The sequence below is a fragment of the Pollachius pollachius genome, assembly GCF_949987615.1.
Source record: "Pollachius pollachius genome assembly, chromosome: 3".
Classification (NCBI taxonomy): Eukaryota; Metazoa; Chordata; class Actinopteri; order Gadiformes; family Gadidae; genus Pollachius; species Pollachius pollachius.
The window spans coordinates 44,375,964-44,394,821 of NC_136936.1; the positions used below are offsets into that span (position 1 = coordinate 44,375,964).

General features: G+C 41.6%; 1 protein-coding gene across 1 annotated transcript in view; it reads left to right on the plus strand.

The window, feature by feature from the left end:
• The first annotated feature begins 923 nt into the window (after positions 1 to 923).
• The window catches only part of ube2f (ubiquitin-conjugating enzyme E2F (putative)), a 47,841-nt gene continuing 29,906 nt past the window's right edge, over positions 924 to 18,858 (plus strand). Inside the window, exons 1-5 of the mRNA XM_079732805.1 lie at positions 924 to 1,115; positions 3,402 to 3,600; positions 6,166 to 6,195; positions 9,016 to 9,081; positions 17,863 to 17,930. Coding sequence (XP_079588931.1) covers positions 3,486 to 3,600; positions 6,166 to 6,195; positions 9,016 to 9,081; positions 17,863 to 17,930 — 279 coding nt within the window. The 5' untranslated portion in view covers positions 924 to 1,115; positions 3,402 to 3,485. The remainder of the gene's footprint in view (positions 1,116 to 3,401; positions 3,601 to 6,165; positions 6,196 to 9,015; positions 9,082 to 17,862; positions 17,931 to 18,858) is intronic.

Sequence of the window (18,858 nt, forward strand, 5' to 3'; positions counted from 1 at the left end):
ACACATATTTGGGATACTTCTCAGAATCATTTTTACAATATTGTAGCGACCCTGGGACATTTAAAGAGTTTGTGTATTATGTGTTGCATTGTATTTCGTTGTCCGTTATGCCAGTTGTTCTATGTGCATGTATTGGAATGTTCTTCTTGTCAATCAGTGTGGGGGGCGAATCATCAGGTCAGCTGGGGGAGGGCCTTGGGAGAACAGGAGGGTGGGGGCTTGCACGTTGAAGGGACCGGGTTGGGGGTTGGGGGGTTGCCCGGGTAACCGGTTGTTGTTAGTGTGGATTTTTGCCGTTGGTTACGGGTTTCAGTGACCTGGTTTGTAACATTAAAGTTCCTTCAAGTACTCATGACTGGACATCGTTATGTCACCGGCAAGGTCATTACAATATCATTGAGAGGATCTACCATCCAGCTTCAGAATATGCGCTCCATTATTCGTTAGGCTATTTATTTAGCCCATCATCACTGTTGACAAAGTCAGATAGACCATCTACCGATTCCAACTGAAAATCAATTTCACACTTCCTCTCTCGGCAAGGCAAGGCGAGGCCAGGCAACTTTATTTATATATCACTTTTCATGCATGAGGCAGACTCAAAGTGGTTCACATAGAAATATTTTCATACAATAAAATAAAATGAAATAATAGATAAGTAAAAGAAAACATGCAAAGTTTAAAAAAACGACATATAGTTATTAATGTTTCAATGACCCGACCTTACTTTACAAATACATGCATTTCATATATATTAATACCAGTAATTTTTATTCTTCTGGACTCAATCAATAACTGTCGTATTATCATATCTTAGTTAAGTGTATAAAAAATAAATAATAAGTGCTGCAGAACCCTAGGGTTCTTCTTTGGTGTCTTCCCGGACAACAATACCGGACGGACTAAACACTTAACTTCCGCTGTCTCTGACACCGGACTGAAGTTGTGACTGACAGTTAATTTCATGTTTATTGATATTTTATCTATCTTTTAGTATATATATCATATTATTTTCCACCGGTTTTTGCTGTTTGAAAAGCCTATTTGAACCTCCTAGTTCCTGACCTCAAGATTTTAGATGATTATGGTGTAGAGAGGAGCGCTGCTTCTGAAAGGTAAAACACTCACTGGCCACAGCATAAGGTCTTTTTAAATATATATGCCTTATCTTTTATTTTTACATTTTCTTTTTTCAACCGGGTTAGTCATATATCGATTACCCATCTATTCAGCAGCAGCAGACGACACAATAATACAGTAACATCCGAGACAGAGGGAAACATTATTTGACACATTGGAAACAGGTAACTTGATAGGGCTGTTACGTTACATTAGGTATATTTTATTGAACTTTTAACCTGGTTAATCTAACTGAGAGTAAACATAATATTTTACAAGAGATACCTAGACAAGACAACGGTAGCATACAACAAAACATAATACAATTAGCCCCAACAAAATGAAAATATGTTTGATATATATATCGTACACATTGAAACACAGGGCTTTATATGTTACTTCTCTCAAACCAGATTGGCAGATAGTTAAAGTTGCCTTGAACTTCAGCACAACCTTCATTCCTTGGTTCTAATGTTGAACCTTGGTTCTAATTTGCCACGATCCTTATCTTTTCTGACATCATACCAGACACGCCTTATGGCTTCGTATGTTTCTGCTGTTTCCCCTCGATGGAGATATGGTTATTTAATTTTGGACCCACGTCAAAGGGTCTTAATCTTTAGAAGCAGAATCTGTGTTGTTAATTTGCAACTGGTTAAATGTGTTGGATTACAACAACCTTATTAAACGAAAAATGACACATAGCATACTGTATACAATTTTTTTTTTAGCAATAAACAATATTGATCAGTTTAATGCTGAAACGTATAATGTTAAAAGCTCTTTACGAAAAACGTGATATACAACATGATCACCATCATAGTGCAGCAGTCTGATTGACATCTGAGGCAGGTGGGAGTGAGTTGGTCTCGGTGACACACATTTTATGAACACTGACATGCGACACCCTCCCCCCTTTCCCTCTCCCAAATTGATGCCAACTAAATGAGCTAGTCCAGTATACTAGCCCTCCAGTTTACTAGCCCTCCAAAATACTAGCCCTCCAATGTACTAGCCCTCAAATTGACTTTGAATAAAAAATGCATGAACTTTTATTATTCAAACTAAATTGTTTAAAAAATGAATGTCAAACTAAGCAGAACTTTTTTTATTATGCATGTAAAAACGAAATGTGTCGGGCTGTGACTATTTAACCTGTATTTTATTTTTCTGATGATTCCTCTTCGTTAAGGCAGTAGCCTTCTTGTAGAACTAATAGTTAGTTTGTTGAAGATTTCCCATTTCATGAAGATTTCAGCAAAAGGACATACACTGCTTAACTGCTATCTATTTCATGATGACTTATACTAGATTGTATGACTGGTATTGTGGTTATTTTTAAGATTGTATATTATCAATCCCTAGCATTTGGTTAGTCTCTGGCCTTTTTGGCTACAATTGCAGAAATTATTCCTGTTTATTTTCTGTGTCATTGCATTATGAGATATTTAACTAAAAGAAAGCCCTTAATAGTAGGAATAATGGCTAATAGTGCAACACCCCTTTCTATACCAATATATACACTGATCTGTGTTGTTCATTTGTTGCAAAATAACCTTGATTCTATCCATAGCACATTCAAATTTAACCACTAATTAACCACCAATCACTCTCCATACAAACAGCCTGATTTAAATTGCCTAACCCAAGAGATGACAAGCACTTGGTTATGCTCTAGTTATGAATTGTCTTGTAATTCAGGTTAGCTCAGTGAAGACATTCATATTGCATAGGTGTGTAATAAATGAAAACTGTATGAGAGACTGAAATAGTGTTCCTGCTTTCACGTTACATACCATTACAAATATATTCTGGTTTAGCACTTTATAGTGGCTAGGGTATTTGACTTCCAGCCAAGATGTCCCGACCCCTACTTGCTCTATGATGACGCGTATCTGAATGCACTGTAAATCCATTTGAATAAAAGCAACTTACAAATACCTAATAGTAATAAATGCAGGATTACATTCAGAAGGCATTGATTTGAGAGGCTAGTGTCTTGATCATTCAAGGCTTCAGCAGCTGAACTGTTTAACGGAATATAGAAATGCAGATGAAATAAATGTAAACATTGATGAAGGTTGGTAGACAGTATATTATTGAAGGCATATCATTCTACATGATCAAAACTACATATTTTTAGACCATTGTTTATAAGTGATCACCAGTATATGCTACATTGTATGTCCTATACATGTAACGGTACGCATCTTCCATTGGATTTAAGGCTAATTATAAATAGGACCACCCCCCAGCTAATGGTCTTTGTGATGTGACTGCAGGACCGGGAGCGCAGGCGGGGCAGGTAGCGTGGTGCCGGGCCAGACCAGGACAGGACCAGGGGAGAACACCAGGCGGTTGGAGCCATGCTGACCCTGGCCAGTAAGCTGAAGAGGGAGGACGGAGGCAAGCCCAGCCGGGCCTCCGCCACCTCTGACTCCACACACAGGGTCTCCATCAGAGACCGCCTGCTCACCAAAGGTACGCACAGATGGGCACGCACAAACGCACTCTCTCACTCTCTCACTCACTCACTCACTTATGCTCGCACACGCGCTCGCGCATGTACGCCACACACACAAACTGCTCTGCTTCTTGAACTGGTTAATTGAGGTGTAAAGGAGGGCCAGGAGAATCCAGTCAAACAATAAGAATGAAAATTGGAAGTCGATTTAACATACTGTAGTACAAATGTTTTGATTACTTCATTAGAAATAAAATTATATTAACGCATATACAAATATGCATACTAGCCAGTGAAGACTCAGTTTAAAGGAGCGATAAATATTATTTCAAGCATGAATGCCTGAGACCTGGCTAGAACAAAGCGTGAACATTGTCTTGGTCACTATTGTTTCTCAACCTGTTATTTTTAACACCAGGCACTCAAAGGTACTAGGGTGTGTGTCTGAAAGACAACTGTTTGTGACAGTAACCATGCATTCCATCAAGCCTGTCTTTGTCTCTCCTCCTCTCTGTGGCTCCTTCTCTCTTCCTCACTCTCCTCCTTGACCCACTCATCAATTTCAAAGGCTCCTTCCTGTCTGTCTCTTTGGGGTTCTCCGGCTCTTTTTTCACCAGTTTTCTTTCAGCCTGTCAACTTTCTTCCTTTGATTTGAATCCAATGATGTCACCATGACAGCCATCAAGCGTCGCGTTCAATCAGCGTTCCCTGGGCTTTTGCGTTGGGTTGGGAAACGCTGCCATAACAATTATCCATCGTGTGGCGCTGCGTCGAATGGCGCCGTCCAAGTTAAACAAAAATAGCGAGCTTCAATTTGCGATGGTGAACGCTCGTGTCAACTCACATTTTTCCCTTGTGAATTATGGCTTCATTCTTTTTCTGATTTTACATGTTGGGGAATGTGAGCTCTCCCTGTTGAGCACATATAAGGGTAAATTGACTTTCAAATTATTCTCCTGGTGACCACATTATGTTAAAGAGCTGAATTTGTCCTCTCTCTGGTGCTCCTGGTTTAATTTGTGCACGTTAAGGAAAGGCTGGAAGTTCAGGCTGAGCTTCGGGGAACTGAAACCACTTACCTAGCTCTCAGGTTGTTTTCTGTGCTGTATTCAACATATTGGTGTTATGAACAATTTTATAACTGAAATTGTTCAGTTGGGGTTTAGATTCCGACTTAGGAATTCCAAGTGGAATCATTTCAAAGGAAACTCAACTGTCAATGTTTTTATTACTAGTATGGCTTTATTAGTGTTTTAATGTATCTTAATAGTTGAACCCAAGCCAACTTTTTACATAGTGCTGTATAGGGAGGTATCAGTCTTATGCTTTATCAGCTGTGCTTGTATAGTTTAATATCCACCAACGATTTAGACAAGAAAAACCCAACCCCAATTCCGGACATACAACAGAGAGCGATCAATCTCTATGCGGTTTCAATCTCTGTGACCCATCTCCTTAAGACGAAGGGCCTCTCAAGAGCAAAGAAACACCCTATTGAACTCAGTAGACAAAGGGAGCTTCTTGACTTCCAGATGAAGCCCTACTTTGTGGATCCTGTCATTATTTTCCAACCTTTCCCAACTGAATCTAAATCTTTCAGAATACTTCGGGTTGAGGTTGGAGAGGAGATCAATCTGTGACGTTCAAATGAATAGTGAAAAAGGAGTTTAAAGGAGAGTAGAAATGTTATTCTTGAAAGAATATAACCTTCAGGTAACTTCAGCAGTACACTCCTAAGCATTCATAGTTTCATGACTTTTTCCTACCCGTCTTCTGACCCTTTTGTATTCTTTTCTATACTTATCTTTATTTCACTTAATGTATTTTTCTAGTATTCATATAGCCTTCTCGTTGTTGCCCGCTAGCCTTTGGGTTACTGTGAAAAAAAACACTTGTCTTATTTTTCCTATAATAATAAAATAATAAATATAGCTGCAAGAGTCATACCAAAGCAGACCACAAGATGGCGGTAGAGAAGTGTAGAGCATCGAGACTCTTACTTGATAAAGAAACCAAATCCATTCCACTCTTGTATGCTGAAAGAGGATCTTGTTTGCAGCTGAATTTATTTATACACAAACAAACTAAGAAAGGGGAAGACTAGTAAACATCAAAGGAAACTGCAAAATAAAGTGGGCTGAATATTCATTGGCTCACCCTCATCCTCCTGGCCACCAATTACATAATCTCTCTTTATAGTGGCCCTCTCCAACGCTGTGTCAGATCAACCGATCAGCAATTTTTTTGTGCTGATTGGAAGTAAAAATGTTCATTCTAATTTAAAGCCTGTCTTTGAATGTAACCAAGCATTCAAACAAACCAGGGGAAAGGAGCATGCATCTCATCTATAACATCATTACCCTGTATTGTCTCTGTTAAAAGAGAAACGTGGTGGTTTTATTAACATGGTCAAATGTTTTTCAAACTAAAATCCAATTAAAACTCCTGCACCCAAGAGCCAGCAGTCCCCAATCCTTCCAGTGCCTTGTCTTGTCCCCTTTGTAAATGTAATTTGAATATATTTTCCTGGATTCCACCCAACCGCACTTTATTAATTATCCTCTCTTCTTCTCTTTCAACAGAAGTGGCCGATCTGGAAGGACACCTCCCCAGTAAGTAAACCTAGGACCTGTTACCTTCTAAATCATGCGCTCAATTAACCCAGGCAGACAGAGGCCTCTCTAAGGATTAGAGATCGGCCGATATTTTAGGGCCGATAGCGATACCGATTTTTTTTCATCAGCCTTAGCCGATGGCCGATACCGATTTTCTTGAGCCGATATTTGGAGCCAAAACTAACCTGGAAATCCAGAGTTCTCGCGAGAGCACAATTTGAATTTGCTCAGCAAGTCTCTCTGGGAACGTGCAATATACTTGTGTATATTCTGGGCCTCCCCTGGGCTAGAACATTAACCAATCACATCGATGTATCAGTTATAGGCGGGCTAAAGGCATTGCGGTTTTACCGACCGGAAACGGCAAGAGTCTTATCTATTGGTTAGCTCCAATGGTCTGGATACGCCACCCCTTGTATTCTTTTGTTTGGTCGTAGTGTTATCCAATGTGTTTTATCCAGTGATATTTTCAAATGCATGCTTGGTGCCGCCCCTCGAGTTGGGCCATTTTAATTTCTCATTGCCAGACCCTACAATTTTCTAGATCAGGATTTCCAGGCTAAGCCTCCCTCAATTTACATCATAAAAATGGCACAATGATGATATCAAATGTTACAATGTCTCAATTTAAAAAAAATGAACATTTATTGAACTGTCTGTAAATCATGCCGGTAAAAATAAATATCAATAAAAAATAAAAAACCTGCAAAAAACCCCTGCAAATATCGGCCGGCCGATATATCGGTCGATCACTACTTAGGATCAGTTGGTCTTCAATCATCTTCCATCACCTTATGTTTTAATCGTGAATGCAAATCCTCATGGCTCAATAAGGCCAGAAAAGGATTTGGGGTCTGTCCTCATAGCTTTACACACGTTGCTTATTGGACTTGCTGTGTGAGAAGTCTCTTATTGTTGTTTGATAGCTTATTGTATTATGTACGGCTTATTTTGCTAATATAAAGTTTGCAATATAATGATACAATATACTAAATATCCAATAAAAGGTACTGGGTTCGATCCCCAATCGCCACACCCTGCTCGTGTCAGCAAGATGCCCTAACCCTGCCCGCTCTTTGAGGACATGTTAGCCTGAACTCTGAATCTGAACTGCTGAGGTCCCTCCTGGGCAAAGGCGTCAGCTAAACGGATATAAAAACGTGTCCAGCTTTATGGTTTCACTGGAAAAATAATTGTGCTGGCATCACCAATGTGAGGAGACTGCTAAACGTTTGCGACAAGATACTCCCGGGTATTGGCATACACTTCCTGTGCGTGACACAACATGACACAACGTTTTTTTAAGATCTATGCAGAGGAAAAGTTACAAGACCAGAAAAACTTGCATCTGAAACTTCTCTCTGTCATAGCACCATGGAACAAGGAGCCTGCGGTGAAGAATACTAATCAAAATCAAAATATGGTTTTGCGTGATCTGGTTTTGAATTTGCATATGCACACAGGCCGTGACTGGGTTTTGTACGCTGCACTAAAAGGTCAGGTCGAGACATGACATTCATCTACAATGACAGCGAGTCGTGATGACTCAACGGCCCTGAAATGTATTTCCTGTTCTCATATCAGGACTCGACAGACATACACCCCTTTTTTTGTTGGACTGTACATAATGCCTTAACATTTCTACCACTCTTATTGTGTATATATACATACGTTCCTTATATATTTTGTAGCTGTATTGTTAAATTAATATTTTTGTTCTCCTACTGTGATATACTGTGGCTCCCGTATTTCTCAGCTGGGATCATTAACGGGCTAGCGTTAGCCTGGAGCTATTCCTTTAGATAGTTTGATTTCATTGTACCCATCCACAGGAGAGAAGGTTCTCTGAATACGATTATCATGGAGTTCATTCTCGTAGGGAAGAGGCTGCCTGCCTCTCAGAGAGTATTAAGATAATCCTGAGGTGGATCAAAGACATGTGGTCCGGTCCGCCAAGTTGACTTCAGGCTGGGTTCTGTATGGGCGCTGCTTTGTTCGGTGGTCCACATGCTCTGGTCTGGCTGTGGTGTGATAGGTTCTTATTGATTTGCACTTGACAAATGTGTGTGGAAACCAGTGGCAATGAAATGCTTGAGTTTCGAAGAAAAAAAGGAAATGCATCCCGGAAAATATTTGCACTTAACTTATAGACCTTTTAAAACTGTAACCTTTTTAAAATCCTGTTCAAGAACACACAAGCTCAGCGGAAATCATAAAGTACTACATACAATTGAGTAAAATGTGTAAATAATGTACAACTTTAAAATAATATAAATGGTGTAAAATTTAAATGGTCTACTACGTTTCATTATGTCTTGGAGCTAGGGAAGCGGATTTAATGAGATTAACTGTAATGCTATCACATGGCCAATAGAGGGTGATGGTCACTTAGAATGCCTCTGCCCAAATAAAACACAAACCACGCTGACTAATGGGTAGAGATACAAAGAACAAAGAAAGTCACTGCATGTCAGGGTCATATGTCGACTCAAATTCCTATATTTCTCCTGACTGTTGTGTAAATGTTACCTGATTTATATGTGTTTGTGTATATGTATGTATGTATGTATGTATGTATGTATGTATGTATGTATGTATGTATATGTATATGCAGCAACCATATATAAACGGTTACATACATAAGCTCCTCCAGGAGAAAATGAATGGTTGGATGATGGTTGTGAGTTTTGCTCAAGGGCTCGTATGTCGAAGTCATGTTGGCTCTGCATCTTGTAGTTCTGTAGTCTGGGGAACATGATGCTTAACCGCTGCCAGAGTGCAAATAATAACCACTCTTTCTTTATGTCTTTCCTACAGCTACGTGCAAAGCCAATTTCCCAGATGAGGACAAACTGCATCACTTTCACCTGGCCGTCTCCCCCGGTAAGACGGCAACATAACAATCACAAAATGCAATAAAAATGTTATAATAATCTTAATAATTCCTCCAATAAGATCAAACATAATTTTTCACTGGTATAGGATAGTGTGTGCATTTTCATAGTCTAGTATCATCATAGTCTGATGATAACCACTTCTATTTCTACTTCCTCCCATGCACTATTGCACTATTTATGAGGGTAATGAGATCATGGATTAATATCAGTATTTATCCCTTTTGACTGTTAACATTGACGCTATAAAATGGCCCTTAAACAGGGCTGAATGGTTGGACTTAGCTGTTTGTTGCAGCTTATTTGGCTGCACGGCTACGCTAGGTTCGGTCGGGTCGTGTGGCTACAAGCAGTGAAATACAGTGGAAACTGCATAACAAATGCATGATTTAAAACTGTTCTTGCTGGTTGACTTTATGGCTCGAGGTCTGAAAACACAACCGTTAAAGCCTATTTTGTCTTTGTATTTTGACACACAGTCTGGGACTTGTTTAAAGAAAAGTTAACATACAGTCGGAATCAGACTCATTATTTCTGCTGGGTCAACACAAACAAACCAAATGTCCCCAAAAATTTGACTGTTTCGCCTGGGGAAGACACACAAGGTAGAGCGGCCATGTCCTGTTGTCTTAAAGCTTGATGTCACCATACTGAGATCTGGCCCCAAAGCTGAAACTAGCAACATTCTCTAACATCATTTCTTCTTCTTCTTCTTCTTCTTCTTCTTCTTCTTCTTCTAGAGAGAGAGAGAGGATGTGTGTTGTGTGCACATCACTTGCACATTCCATTATATACTTCTACATTTAAAAAATAACAATGTGTGTGTGTCAACATTAATGCATCTCTACATGGAAGATCAATACAGATATGTAGTAAAACTGTGATACTTTTTCAAGCACTTTGTTGACTGACATCAGTTGCTCTGTGTTTAGTTATTGTGCAGTTTGTGTGCTTGTAGAGCTAAATGACTCATTCAAAGAGCCCCCTGTTCCTGCCCTGTGTAGTCAGAGAGCTAATGCTGTTAGCGGCGGTAGCCTCGCTGGCTCTGCCTACTCAGGAGTATGCTAACGCGCTAACACAATAGCTAGCTGTCAGAGTACAGCACACAGAGTGGTGCATAATTACTACCATCCCTAGGGTGTTTCCCTTGCTTGTGTTATGCTTTCTGTCTTTCTTTCGTTTTATGCCTCTTTTTCGTTTTACCTTTCTGATGTCAAATTTTGTCCTTTCATTCTCTTTTTTTATTGCTTCGATAAGTTGTTTATTGCTTACTTTTTCACCCAGTTCATTTCGTCTAATTCACGTTCACTCTCACACACGCGCAAGCGCGAGTGCACATTCTCTGGCAAAACACATTTAAAACATTTGAAATTCCTCATTAAGAAGGTATATTAGACCGGAAAAACAACAATTCTGTTGTATGCCCCCTCACCCTAACACAATCCTCTAAACCTTGGTACGCCAGGCAACGTCACCCATTGAGAAACACAGAACAAGACCCCAATCTAGGTGTCGTATGTGTGGCGCCTTTACACGTCAAGGTGCTCCGTGCCTCACCTGGGCTGCAAACACCCTGACTTGAAGCTATTAACCTGTAAGGTTAACCCCTTAATCTGCTCATATACCACATTGCTATTCATGATAGTATTGTGATGCAGTCTTTGTACTTTTTTCTTCAATTTGTGTAGATTTTGAGAAAGTAGTTTAGTCCAAAAATGAAAAAAAGAGCACAAATGGCAGTTTTATAATGGTACATTTCTCTCGCCATAGCTGCAAGATTGTCCTTCTAATCAGCAATGTAGAATTAAATTAATTGACCACTATGTAAAATATTGTCTGAGCGACAGTCGCAAGCATGAAAAGTAATCACTGAAATTACCATTTTCCTAATACTCTTCAGTCCATCAGACGGTAAAAAGCAATGGGAAACCTGGAATTTGTTTTGTTTTCGCTAACCCCCTGGCTGATATTTCACCAACTGCCGTCTCATTTTGTCACCTCATTGTCACCTTTTATTTTTGTCACTTTTTATCTTTTTTTCTTATCACTGTTATTGAGAAAAATATATATTTCAGGGTCTCGTTCCTCACATCCCCCTTCGAAACACACCCACCCCCCCACAGTAAACCTTCAGGTTTTGATCTCGGTGAGTGGTTCGGCTGTTTATCCCAACGGCCCATTGCAAGGTCAGTTGAGGATTGGCTGGAAAGTTAATGCAGTTGGAATGACCTCAAAAAATTACCTCAACTCCATGGCTGCAGTTCCACCTGCATCCTCTGTTTAAAAAAGGTATCACTCAAGAAATTCTCCTTTGATGGACGCATAGATGTGAAGCTGGAGCTTAAATTCAAATGTAAATTGGTGGGTTTGTCCATCGGTTGAGACCTGAGAAAATCTTGTACAGACCAGACTCAATGAGCATCTCTTCTGTCCTATCTTGTTATAAGGTGGATTTGAATTAGAATCATCTAGCAGTGTGTAAGCCCTCTCCAGGCCTTATATGCTGGGTAGTAGAAACATACCGCGCTACTTCTGGAACAATCAAGACAAAATGCAGCGAAACTGCCGACGCCACCTCCAGGAAAAAAGGCTGACGTTGGCAAAACGAGAAAAGCACGAGAAAAGCAAAAGGGCAATTATATTGCGGTCTGTGAGTCCTTTACAAGAATACGATACAGAGTTTGTCGACTCTAGACTCGATACCTTAACTAGCGATCATTCAAATCCTTAAAATTGCCAGAGAAGAACAACAAAGACGTTTAATATCTCTTGTTTGTCCCTCGGTTTTTTCGACAAATGTCTCTCTATTATCTTCCTTTCTTTGCTTATCCTCGCTCCTCTCGCTTTCTGTGCCTGTCACTCATCTCTGAGTCGTTTGATGAATTCGTATGAAGTCTTCAGGTCATGTTGAAGATAGCCAGGGTTGAGTTCTCCAGCGTAAACACCTCATTAGTTCATGCTGGCCGTCGATTAATGAATAAAATAAACTTTTTTGATATAGTTAAGTGGAACCTAAACTTATTTCAAAGAATATTGTGTCTATTTATAGACAAATTATCATTTATTCATTAATTCCCAAGATGTGTGTGTGTGCAGGAAAGTTGTTCACAAAAGATTCACTGTTTGTATTCAACATCACTCTTACCCCCTGTTGTGCAGAAACCGTACTGGTCCAAAAATAACAATGTGATAATGAACTTAAACCACCACGAAACGATCCACTCACACATTTAATTTAGGCTATTTTTCCTAATTGCCAGCCAAAGAATTAACCAAGCAGGGCGTACTACTGTGTTTCCCATGCCGTGTGCTTATCCATGAGGAATCGGGTCGCCTGCAACACTTTAGGGCTCGAACTTCTCTTCACTGCCCAAATGCCTGTGGTCTTTGGTTCTTATTTTCAATGGTCTGGACTTCGTTAATTGTCTCCCTTTGGTCTTCTTTAATTATTGGGCTGAGCCATCTGGGGGTCATTTTATTTTTAGGATCCGGTTTCATGAAAGAGGGATGTTTCATTTTGCTTAAGGCGCATCAAACATGAATTACCTGTAGTCATGAATTGTTTGACTGTGTCGGTATCAAAGCTGCAGTAGGTACGATTTGAAAGTTGTAAAGAGAGAGAGAGCAGAAGAGAGCAAGATTTCAACATTTCTCCACCATTATGTTGCATTCATGCCCCCGATTGATAGGCAAGATTGATGCCCTGATTGATCAGAAATGATCCGGTAGGGGTCTTGAATCTGAATTGGCTCATACAGCGACAGGTGCAGTCAAATGGAGACAGATATTCTCACAGCACATTCCACTCACTTAAGCCCAGTCAAGCCACTCAATAATAGCTCCCAGACTTAATTTGTTTCTTATAAACATTTGACCATCTTTACACCTTAAAATGTTGAAATCCTCTTCTCTGAACCCACTGTATAGCACAATGGACTGTACACATTGCTTTTATTTTTTATCTACACCCAATCACCAGTCATCTGGATTAATGGGTAAATGAGTTTTCTCATTATTAAAGCAAGGGAAATTTAATGAGGAACATAAATGTGTTGGAGAGAAAGAGTGTGCTACTGAGAGATCCTATAGTATAGAATACATAGGTGTGAAGAAGAGAAATAAAAGGCTAGCCATGCTTGGTTAGCATTCTCACAGACTTATCCAACTTAATTGGTCGGCCCTTTAATCTCCCAGCCCTTTTGTTTGAAGACGATACACAAGGGAAAGGTTGTCGTGAAGCGATCTTGATCCAGCTCCACTCTTTTAAAGTGACCCTACTCTACGCAATGCCCTGATCTTGCTCTTTTAATGTGCTGTTATTGTTTGGGGTGCTTTGATCCTTGCCAGAAATACCACACTTTTCCGTTGGACCCTGACCTCAAAAGCGCTGGTCTGCGGATGGCCTACTGTACCCCATCATGTGATGTAGCAGGGGTTACTGGTGTGACCAATCGCAGAGTTGGCAACTTGGCGTGTGTGTGAGCTCTGTGCACGCACGCACATCCCTGCGAGTGTCTTTGAGTGCATGTCTAGGTACGTGTGTGCGTACAAACATGGTTGTGTCTATGCGGCTGTGTACAAGCGTTGTGTGTGTGAGTGGGTTTGTGTAGGTTTGTTTCCCCTGTCGGAAGGGTCTGATTGTTCCCGCTTCCAGTACAGCGGAAACCCCTGACTTATTTATGTTTTGTGACGCGAATGATTAGCCATTCTCTGTCTCATCTCACTCCACTCAGGCTCTTACTGTCTCTCTGCTTCCCTTGCTCTCTTTTCCATAACGTCATTCTACCCACTCTCCTCTTTTGGTCCTTTTTATTGTCCATCCTTACTGGTCTCTTCCTCCTCTTCTCATCTCCACCAATCGCTCCTCCTCTGTCCTCAGTCTCTCTACTCCCTTCGTTCCACCTATGTCTTGTTTTTCCTCCCCACTACCCTTTTCCTTATCCCTTTCACACCCCCCACTCACTTTTTCATTCTCTCATCCCCAAACTTCCCTCCTCTTCCCTCATGCTCTCCATTTCTCTCTATTTGTCTCTTCCTCTCTTTCCTCTCCACCTATCACTCCTCCTCCTCTTCTCTCCATCCCTCTTCTCTCCAACGCTCTCCTCTCCATCCCTCGCTTCTCCTCCTCCTCTCCTCTCTCTCCCTCGCTCCTCCTCCTCCTCCTCCTCCTCCTTTACTCTCCATCCCTCTCCTCTCCATCCCTCGCTTCTCCTCCTCCTCTCCTCTCTCTCCCTCCTCCTCCTCCTCCTCCTCTACTCCCCATCCCTCTCCTCTCTATCCCTCTCTCCTCCTCCTCTCCTCTCTCCCTCCTCCTCCTCCTCCTCCTCTACTCCCCATCCCTCTCCTCTCTATCCCTCTCTCCTCCTCCTCTCCTCTCTCTCTCCCTCCTCCTCCTCCTCTACTCCCCATCCCTCTCCTCTCCATCCCTCTCTCCTCCTCCTCTCCTCTCTATCCCTCTCTCCTCCTCCGCTCCTCTCTCCCTCCTCCTCCTCCTCCTCCTCCTCCTCCTCCTCCTCCTCCTCCTCTACTCCCCATCCCTCTCCTCTCCATCCCTCTCTCCTCCTCTCCTCTCTCTCCCTCCTCCTCCTCCTCTACTCCCCATCTCTCTCCTCTCTATCCCACTCTCCTCCTCCTCTCCTCTCTCCCTCCTCCTCCTCCTCCTCTACTCCCCATCCCTCTCCTCTCCATCCCTCTCTCCTCCTCCTCTCCTCTCTCTCCCTCCTCCTCCTCCTCTACTCCCCATCTCTCTCCTCTCTATCCCACTCTCCTCCTCCTCTCCTCTCTCCCTCCTCCTCCTCCTCCTCTACTCCCCATCCCTCTCCTCTCTATCCCTCTCTTCTCCTCCTCTCCTCTCCATCCCTCTCGCCTCCTCAACTCCATCCCTCTCTCCTCCTCCTGCTCTCCTCTCCATCCCTCCCTCCCTCCCTCCCCATTCCTCTTCTCCCCATGTGAGACACCTCCAGCCCTTCCGTCTGTATTGTCCTCTATAACTCACGGCAGTGTGTTTGCTGGGCCTGACGATGTTGTCTCTGTACTGTGTGACAAGATGCCGGAGTGGACAACCTTATCTCCGGTGACCATGTGTGTATTTGAGCATATAGTGCAGAGAGAGCGGGAAAGAGAGACCAATGTAAGAATATAGGGACAGGAGAGGTTGTATATCAAGCTTATCAGTCCCCTCTCTAGCTGGGAAGCCGCATGTCTGTGTGTCTAATTGATGTCTCAAAGTGAAGCATAACCTGTGATACAAGCAGGATTTGGTTCTGCGTCTCCCATTGATACAATTGTGGTTTTAAAAAAGCTAGGGAGAAAGTTATGTGTGTCTGTGTCTTCCCCTCTCTAAATGCCAAAGCGCAAATAGTAGAATAGTATACAAAAGAAAATGTACGTTTTTGTATCGTTTTTCTTACCTGTGATGTCAATTATTTTGTGTGGGTTGTTTACGTGGTATATAGGGTAGGGATAAATGTGGTCGATTTTGCCTTAATTCGTACCTCTCTACTAGACTGCTAATGTCAGAAGGTTTAAGAACCCCAGCACGCTGTGTTCCACTAGGGACAAGCTGCCGCTGGTTCTAGGAAGGCGTCCAGTCACCACTTTATTTTGACCTTGTTAAACAATCAAAACAAACATCAAACAACAACTCCTGCTGGGTTCATAATGATCTTAAGCTTGCCAGCTGCTTTTTAGGAAGGAGTTTCTGCAAGAGAGAGCAAATATGATTAGACCGCATCTCAGTGACTTCGAGCAATCATTATCACTTGCGGCAGCTGCGTTTGGCCCGAAGATGAGCCACGCCTTTGTCCCGCTCTCACAGGTGGTGCTAACTGCGCCCTCTGGTCCCTTACAGTCATTTGGCAAATACTTTTATCTACAGCAATTAGCAACTGTAGCAACAATCCGGTAGTTTCTCTGCTACATACCCATCAAGAAGAAGGTGGGGGTTAGTGCAGCTTGCTGACCATACATTTGCTGTTGATGTTAACGAAGGTATTCATTCATACCATATTTATTATGTTTAGGGTTAACCCACTGCTCCTGACCATTATCGTCACCCTAACCCCTATGATACTGCTCTATAATTATTCTTATTACTGGCTGATGTTGACTAATGGTTAATTAATGTACCCTTATTGTTAAGTTTTATTTTTTTAACACAACAGCAGGAACCCTTTTCACCATTCTATCTTAAGGGCTTTCAAGCCCAAGCCTGTCCCTTATAGAAAGCCCTTTCAATAGGAATCCCTTTCCACTCCTCTAAGGAATATGAACCTTCGATCCCATGGCTCTAAATTAGGTCCTGCTCGGTGCGACCCACAAGACTCCTAGGTAATGGCAAGGCTTATTGAAAGCCCAATTTGCTGTTGGAGGAAAATGTTAACCCGTAGCTTCACTTGAGAGTTGGAATGCCAGTGTCTCCCGGAAAATGTTCTTGCTTCTTTTTCTTTGACATTGCAGGAAATATAGAATACATTGTATTTGTTAAAGTCAATTTAAGTACCATCCCTCCCCCGTCCATCCTATCTATGGTATTAAGGAACAGTTATGGATTGTAAAGCTGATGCTGTTGTTGGATAAAAGCCTCTTCTAAATCATTAAATAGTGGTCAAATAGACATGCCCGGAAACGAACAAGTTGGCAATTACAGTTTATTCTACACTTGGGTCCATAGAGTGCTGACTGTGGTGGCGGTGTACCGTCATCCCTAAAGGTTGACGGTGTTAACAGTCCATCTCCACTGACTTTCCTTCCCTTGTGAGCGCTGTGCAGTCCCTGGCTTTAACGGCTGGCACTGCAATTACCCAGGGCTGTTCAGGACACCGGAGGTGGCTTGTGTGTGGTACCGCAGTGCTAGAAATCCGGATCTTTGAACCATGTGCAGTCAGTCGATACGCGGGGGGTCAATTGAGGCTTGTTTCCCTTGTACTCCACTCAATCTTTCCCACACACAGCGCACATATTTTCAAGGCATTTCCACTTGTTCTGAGTCATGGTATTTCTTTATGTGTATATTTTGATATGGCTTGGCCCCCTGGTTACCATTGGGTTTTATGATATATCTACTAATAATAGTAGTTACTGTATATCCCTCTATCTTCTATTTAATAGTGGTCACTATTTGCCTTTTAAATTCCTAATTTTAATATAAAGACAGATATGGACTTTGCTAAAAATGCCACTGCAGCTAATGCGTTTTCCTCTGTTGTTTCCCAATCTTCTTTAGCAGAAGTTAACTGCTAACGTTTTTCCTGAGTGGAAGGGGCATAAGTTCTGCACCCGTTATTATTTTTGCTGATTCCTGTAACTTTTTAATTGTTTCATGAATGAGTCTAGCCTGTTGGGAGCAGTGTTCTCCACAAAGTCAGATCAGATAACAGCCCTTTTCTACTAATGATGACTAATTGAGTCATTATAATTTGAAGATGGTGTATTTGTTTTAATGCGAGAGAGGGAGGGATTTTACGCGGGGGAAAAAACGAACACCAACCATTCCAGTCACTTCTGTATACTAAAAATAAAGAGTATCAAAATATGTCTTTGGCTAAGGGAAGTGATGTATACGTCTTCTATAAAGAGTCTAGTACCAGACCTCTCCTCCTGTTTACTAGAGGTAGTTTATCTTTGTCTGACACAGTCAATTTTTGGCCTCATGTGTCAGTTCAATGGGCTTCATTGGCATACACTGACAACTAACACAATAAATATTCAATACTCTTTTCTCTCTGTCTCTCTGTCTATTTCTCTCTCTCCCTATGTCTCTACCCTCCAGATGAGGGCTACTACCAGAGTGGAAGATTCCAGTTTGAAATCAACGTCCCAGAAGCCTACAACATGGTGGTGAGTGACGAAGCCTTCATCTTTCCCGCTTTTTGCTTGCCTTCTCTGTCTGTGTGTGTCCCTTGCTGTGTTCTCATCCAAGTGTCTCCAACATCCATGAAGATACACACCAATTTAGAAAATGTTACTGTCTGCTGGGGGACATATTGTTATTACTTTATGTGGAGGTATTACACCAAACCACATAACATTGCACTATTATATTTAAGTCTAGTCTATCGTATTTTACAAGGTTACAGGGTTCACTTGTAAACATTGATACTAACTTGTATATAATAACATTATAGAGCATTAACAGATTAAATAATGCTGCCACCACAGATTTCCATGTTGAACCCTTTTAATGCTGAAGCGATAACATTGTTGGCTCAGGACCACTTAAAACCCTGAAACTGAAAGTTTAAGTGAAATGCGCTTCAGTCCTTCAGAACGACTCACTGAGGTTCAAAACATCGTCCATGCATGCGTCACGCTGGTACGTGGGATGAAGAAACTGGGGTTTATTTTGGCTCCACCGGATGGGGAAATAGTCAAGTGCACTTGCGATCGTTCAAAGTGACGAGTATAAACAGTATAATATTTATTCTGTGTTCTACCACGGAAAATCACAACATTGCACCTCTCTGTGTCATATCAGGACGTATCCTCACCTGACTTGCAAATCACAGTAATGTTTACACGTACGTGTGTCAAGTGTTACTCTGGGCATGTGTGAGAGGACATTTTTGCGTGTTTTACTGTGTGAGTGAATATCACAATATTTAAAAATAAATCGAGTATAAAGTCAGGTCAAGTCCAATTCATTTGCAAAGCCCTTAATAACAGTTACAGTCTCAAAGGGCTTTACAGGTCACGTATTTATGACATCCCCAAACCCCAGGGCACGAGATCTTGAGAATGAACGAGTGGTGAGAGTGGGGGATCCCTC